The sequence below is a fragment of the Elephantulus edwardii genome, unplaced genomic scaffold (assembly GCF_000299155.1).
Source record: "Elephantulus edwardii isolate Elephantulus edwardi_28Jun2011 unplaced genomic scaffold, EleEdw1.0 scaffold00335, whole genome shotgun sequence".
NCBI lineage: Eukaryota > Metazoa > Chordata > Mammalia > Macroscelidea > Macroscelididae > Elephantulus > Elephantulus edwardii.
The window spans coordinates 52074-59344 of NW_006400085.1; the positions used below are offsets into that span (position 1 = coordinate 52074).

Here is a 7271-nt window from a genome sequence, read left to right on the forward strand (position 1 = left end):
ACTGGACTTCCTTGTAAGCGTATGGGTATAATCTTGTCACTCACAATGTTGTACTTCAAGATGGATCTAGAAATTACTTTTTTTTACTATAAAGGCAACCCCATTTTCCCTTGTCTTTTCATCTCCAGAGTAATATATCATATGGTCATCAAACTCAAAATGCCCCATGCCAGTCCATCTCATCTCTCCAATGCCTAATAAGCAGAACCTTACTCTCTTAAAATTTAGGAATCTACAAGTCCAAATTCAAGTGCCAATTTTAGGGCAAGTCTGATTATCTTTTCACTGTTGGTTATAGAAGAAAGTCCTTGTTTCCTTCAGCATCTATGGCCCCATGTTCCCTGGAGACTTGTATACTTCTTGGCCTCCTGCACATCAAGAAACTTCTTTGCACAGAGACCTGAGTCTTAAAAGGACTTATTTCACTCTCGGCTATTCTTTCTTGGTGGTACTGAGTGAGGTCTTTCCCCACTTTACTACTTTTCTGTCTTTTAATCTCTGGTGAGATTAAAAAAGTATTACTGGACACACCTGTTACATTGGATTAGGGCTATGATGGGATTAAGGAGTGTTAGATTTGGAATATATTGTTACATCTAACATTTTTAAAAAATGTTAAAAAAAGTTAATGAAATTGTATGAATGGATACAGTTACACTTTTACTAAGTGTCTTGTTCATTAGAAAGCTGTATTTCAAAATGCTGGCTCAGTTGTCCAAACTTTCAATATTACTATTAATTATGATATTCCTAATAAGAGAAGAAGTGCTGAAGACTATTTTAAATTTATTTCTTTTCAACCTTTCAGTTTTAGCAGATGGTTCTGAGTGGTGGCTTTTAAAAGAAATATTTTTTTTCTCCATTTAGGAGATTAGCAAATGTTTTTGGAGCAGATAGTGTTTTGGCATTTCTTTTAGTTAAGACTTTTGGAATCCATTATACAGAGTGTCTTGACAGAAAATGGGCTCGTTCTGAAATGAGATGATAAAGAGATGCTCCTGTCAGCTGCTTCTCAGAAGATGGCAATAGCTGTTTTTAGACATATGCCATGACATTTTAAGAAAAATGGAATCATTTTCTAACCCCACAGAAAGTTCAGGAAGTTTAGAACTAATCACCCTTTTGTAAGAGCCAGCACTGGAATGAAGGCCTATACTTGGAGGTTTGTTCTTATTATGAGCTGTTTGATCTGGGGCCACTTGGTTAATTTCCTGGTGCCTCAGTTTCCTCATCTGAAATACAGAGATTTGTATCTACTCTTTTCCTTGTATTGTTTTTGTAAAGATGAGTAGAGTGTGAATGTATATTTAAGGTTTAATAGGAATACACAGTTAATATATTTGGCATAATATGTAGCATATGTACACAGAAATTTTCCAATAGAAACAAGCAGGATATGTTAACTTTTTATCTTGCTTTCTTATTAGGATCTCCGTCATCAAAAGTTTTCTCTTCAAGAAAGTATTCTGAGACTCAATATTTTAGGATTTAAAGAATTTAGAAAATACACTTACTCCTCACTTACCAGTTATATCTCATTATCCAGCTTTTCACTTTTATGACAATAGTGAAAGCTTTAATATGATTATTTTGCACATTGATAATATACTTATGGTTGTAATGAAGACCACAGTGCCCTGCGAGAGTAATGCTGGTGGCTGGGATCATTAAAGTTCTGATTCAACGTGGCCGTACCATGATTCTTGGTGAATTGGAAGTCTATGTAATTTTATATAATGATGTAATCATCTTCTAATTGGTGATCTGATGTGATCATTCTCCATTTTCACATAATGTTGATTTTCCACATAATAACCTACTTTTTGGAACCCTCACTAGGTTGACAAGTGAGGAGTTGGGAGTATTAATGGAATATGTAGAAGATAATTTCTATCTAAATATGTGTTGATTACTTTTTTTAGGTATACCAAACTTGGCTATGCAGGCAACACTGAACCACAGTTCATTATACCTTCATGTAAGTAAAGCTTTACATCTGGTTTATAATAGATTGTCAAGATTGTTCTAAAAGTATTTTTTTTTCTTCTTAGCTTTGTAAGGTGTATTACTTTCTACCTTCTTCTAGAAGATTGTCCTGGTTACCAGGAAAGGTTATTTTGACACATAGATCTTGAGTAGTGCTATAGAATATTTCTATGATATATAAAAAAAGCAAAGCAAACAAAAACTTTAGTTTTTTGATCCTGATACGGTCTATAGTTAGTGTCTTTGAGATTTTACCTTGGGTGATTTGTATATGTGCCATTTCATTAGTATTCACTTTAATAGTTCAGTAATATTAATTATGTTCATCGTGTTAAACTTATTATCCTTAACATTCTTTCCAAGGGCATTTTATTAAATCATAAATGTCTGAGTTACCTAGAAAAATTGATTCATTTGTAATTTTAAGTAATTTCTTAATAGTTTTGCATCTTTTTTTGGTTGGATATCTGTTGTGTTGTACTGTTCATGGTACTAGAAGGGTGTTTTTGTTTTGTTTTCCCAGTAGAGAGGCCTGATGTCTGTTTTATTGTATTGAAAATGTTTTGTTCTTATTTAACTTTTAGTCAGTAGAGAATGATAGGCTTAAGAGAAGAAATACTCTTAACATTTTGGCAAAAGTTTATTCTACCCTACTCTGTTTTCACAGAAGTCAACCCAACATGGGTATGAGCAGTTGTTTATGGGGAAGAATTATCTGAAGTTATCTACATTCTGGGGTGTTATTTGTAAGGAGTTAATTAACTCTGTTAGCCCACAGGTGGTGCCTCCCTGGTGCTTTGAATCCACCAGAAGCTCTATGGGAGAAACATGGGCAGTCTTCTGTGCTATTTACAGCCTCCCAAAATCATCTGGAGGGTCAGCTATGAATCGGTTTCCAGATAATAGAAATGAGTTTGAATTATTTGTAAAGAGTTAGACAGAGAGACACATGTATTAAGAATGAGCTGAAGCTGTGCCACTATAACTTTTATAGGATAAGCTTTGATCTCAGAAATGATAAGTTCTTATGGGTAAATTGTAATTGTAACAAGAGGTTCTGGTGATCAGGACAGAATATAGACAATGTAGGGAAGCCAGAGGGAGAAAAAGTTTGATTACCATTGATTGACAAGACTAAAGTCATACCAAGAAAGGAAGACTAAAGTTAATTCCTTGGGAAATATGGGTATTCTTACCAATAGAAAAATATATTTGGTTCCTTGACCATGTTTAATTCACTCTTCTGCTCCTTACTTGAGAGTAACAGACCATAAATTTATTTTTTTAGATATGGACCCTTTCCTAACCAGGAATGGGGCATCCTATGTAAAAGTGAAAACTTGTCTGCTGTTCCTTATTTTAATAATGAGATAGCATTCTGTAAGATGCATCTTCTATGGATTTTATTGTGAGCAACTATCCTGTCATGCTGAATTTTTAAAAAAATATTTCATTTTTTATTGGTTTGCTTACAAAGTTCATTTATATTGCGTTTCACACTATTCTTCATTCACATTGTGTTTCATACAAATCATTCCCATGTATTATATTTTATAAAAATTAATCACCTTTGGACTATGCCTTTCATTACCCTGTCTTTTAAGGTCCCAGTTGGATCTTTCCCATTTCCTTTACCTCATCCCTCCATCTACCAAATCATGCAACCCTATGATTTAGGTCCCTGTACATGTTTCACTAGTTATCCTTCTATTTTCACAATAATGGTTTTATGCAGTATTTGTCTTTATGAGACTGAGTTAGTTCACTCAGTATCATGCTCTCCAATCTCTCCCAAGTTATATAGTATTTTTCAGAATCATTGCTCATGAGTGCTTCATGCTGAATTTTTAAATTAGACTTTCTGGCTTTCCAGAGAAGAATATTGGATTTAACCTTATTAAGTGCAATGTCTCTAAAAGGCTGACCTTATACCTTTTGCTTTAATGCACTGCCATTTAAAACTGTCAGCAGCAGCATTCAGTTGACTGTCCCATTTAACCTGTCATCATTAATAGAGAGGAAACTGAAGTCAGTTATTAGTAGGATTTCATTCACTGTCAAAAGTCAATAGAACTCTTATACTGGTGCTGTCAGAATCTTAGTACTCACAGAAGCTAGAATGATTAAAAAAATGTCAAAGAGGTGGGAGTAAAAGAACAGTTATAATAGTGGCTAAATTTGTTGCAAGAGAGAGAGGAGCACCAGGAGGCAAATTTATAAGATAATTGGCAGAGGTGAGGGTGCGAGTGCTTTGCTTTTCTTTGACAATTGTGTTACTCCTTTTCTTAGTTCTGCATGGTCATCTGTTTTTCTGGTTACACTCCCAAGGTGAAATTTAGTCTGTATAGGTTAAAGTGGGCATTGTTGTTGTTGTTGTTATGTGCCGTCGAGTCGTTTCCGACTCATAGCGACCCTATGCACAACAGCCCTAAACCCTGCTCTATCCTGCACCAACCGCACCGCCTCTGGGCATTAGGAAAAGAAAAAGTGAAGCTATGTGTGTATATTAAGTCCTGGACCAAGACTTTAGATCCTGCTGAGTATTGCATAGACTATAAGTGTAGCAGTGAGACACTTGGGTGCTTGCAGTGAAATATGAGCATATGATGATGTTGGAAATCACCATTCTGAGCAGAGTGTGGCAGGAGATATAATTGGAAATGGGAAGAAGAGACAGCTGATAAAGGACTTTCAATTGGCATCTTAAAGAATTAATTTTTTAATTTTATTTTTTTAACATTATAGAAAATTTTCAGCTATTTCTGAGTGATCCACTCAGGAGTGTAGCCTGCTGGATTAGAGAGGCTCTGGGCTTGGCCCTTCTTTGGCAAGCACGGTGTCATTAGATCTGTTTTTGTTTGTCTGAGTTTCTTTCTAAAATTGATTGTTTGAAGGAAGTTTTCCCCTTTGTTTTTATTTTTCATTCATTGCAGAGTTTCAAGCGGAGGAATGTATAGTGATCCTGTCAGCAGGAGGAGAATGCAGGAGTAGCAGGGATGGGTAAGGAGAAAGGAAATACATTTTAGCTTTTCAGTGTTAGAAAATTTTAGGTATAAAGATCCAATAGACAGTTGGATAAAAGGTTCAGGGCTCAAAGATCTAGATTGGAAATTGAAATTGAGCCTTAAGATATTTTTAAATTATTAATTTTAATGAACATTTACAGAGACTTTGGATTTCCATTCATTCGTTCATTGTTGCATTTTTCTCCCTGCCCCCTCCCCCTCCAGTTTACTCTTCTCTTTGAAAAGTTAAAGAAAAAAGTCTTTCATTGGTATACAATCCTCCTCCCCTCCCCACTTCACTATGCAGCCTTTATTCTGGACTCTTGTCATGACCATAATACCCAATCATATATCGCCTTTTTTTTTTACTTGAGTTTTTTGTAATTTTATTTTGAAAATAGTGGACTTGTAAATTTTAACCTTTATGCTTATAGTTTCAATCCTCTTTGGGAATGGTTTGTGTTTTTTATGTTAATGAGACAATATTAGTATGGGTTGTGCTTTGAGTCATGCTCTTGAGATATGTTGTTTGTTATCAGGTGCTTTCGATAACAGTAGTCTCCTAGGGTACTGTGTACAGCACACAGAATACTTTCTGATCTTGCCTCAGCCTCATGATTCATGCTATGCCCATTCTTGTAGTCACAGTGTCATTTGTTTTGTTGAAGGTCTTCCCATTTTTCACTGACCCTGTACTTTACCAAGCATGGTATGGTGTCTTTCTCTAAGAACTGACTCCTAATAACATTCTGGTTGTGATTTTTTTTTCTCCTGAGAGATATTTGTGTGTTCTTTTAGAGGTTCATCATTTATGCAGTATTTTTCACAACACCACAATTCAAAGACATTGATACTTCTTTGGTCGTTTTAAACTATTGTCCATGATTACACATACATATTAGAAATTTGACAATACTGTGCACCTTAGTCATTGATTTTTAGCACTTTTTAAAATTTTTATTTTGTTTTTTAAATAGTATACGGATTTATTAACAAAGTTTGAATACATTGTTTTTCACAAAAGGTGCTTCCCATTTCCTTTACCCCACCCAGCCATTGAATTGTGCAACCCTGTAATTAGCACCCGATCTCCCCATACTCCCCCCTGTATTTCCACCCTTGGATCCTCATACATGTTCTACAATAATGGTTTTATGCAGTATTTGTCCTTGTGGAACTGAGTTAGTTCACTCAACATAATGCTCTCCAGTCCCTCCAAGTTAGGTTGTAATTTACAAAATCATTGTTCCTGGGTGCTACATAGTATTCACTTGTGTGAATGGAGCCTTTGGCAGTAGATTTATCCATTGCAATATGCAGTTTTAAGTTCTTGATTCTTACTTCTATGGATGTTTATTGTGGACCCAAGTAAATTTAAATCATTGATAATTTCAGTCTTTTCTCTGCTTACCATGTTTGAGTTACATTCGTAAGGCATCATGCCCAACAGCACAGAACACTTTCTGATTTTGCCTCATCCTCAATTGATGCTTCACCCATTGCTGTAGTCATTGTCCAGTTGTGAGTATATATATATATATTTTTTATGTTGAGGTGTAATCTCTATTGAAAGTTACAGTTTTTAAATCTCATTAGTATGGGCTTTAAGTCTTTCTTGTATTCTGCATCCAAAGTACTATAATCTACATATTGTAGGATGTTCATGAGTCTTACTCCAATCCTGATGTCCCCTTCTTCATATAGGCTAGTTTTTTGGATTGTTTACTCCAATACAGATTGAATAAGTATAGTAAAAGGATAAAACCCTAGCACACACCTTTCCTGATATTAAACTATGCAGGATCAAAGAGAGGAGCGAACTGGGTGGGGGGAGGACTGGGCAGGGAGAAAAGTGCAACAGTGAATGAATGGGAATTCAAAATCTTCGTAAATGTTCATTAAAATTAATAAAATAAAATTGAAAAACAAACAAAAAACCCAACTATGCAGGATCTCCTTGTATGGTTAAAACTGATGGCTTCTTGGTCTGTGTATAGGTTTTACATGAGAATTATTACTCAAAAAACTCATAACTGCCAGGCCCAGACAGAGTCTAGCAGCCTCACAGACAAGTGCTGTGCTAATAAGAGCAGATGATAAACAAGCAAACATATACCCATCTAATATATAAAGTAATTACCAGCATGTGCATTATTCCCCAATGTAATGAACTGACAGGTATTGTACCTCAAGACAATCAGGCACACAAATATGGTATGTTGTTGTTGTTGTTGTTGTTATGTGCCGTCGAGTCGTTTCCGACTCATAGCGACCCTATGC

At 35.3% G+C, this 7271-nt stretch overlaps 1 protein-coding gene across 1 annotated transcript in view; it reads left to right on the forward strand.

Annotated features, from left to right (window-relative positions):
- ACTR3B (ARP3 actin-related protein 3 homolog B (yeast)) overlaps positions 1–7271 on the forward strand; it is a 151676-nt gene that overhangs the window by 30744 nt on the left and 113661 nt on the right. The window contains exon 2 of the mRNA XM_006901576.1: positions 1923–1978. Within this exon, the coding sequence (XP_006901638.1) occupies positions 1923–1978 (56 nt within the window). The remainder of the gene's footprint in view (positions 1–1922; positions 1979–7271) is intronic.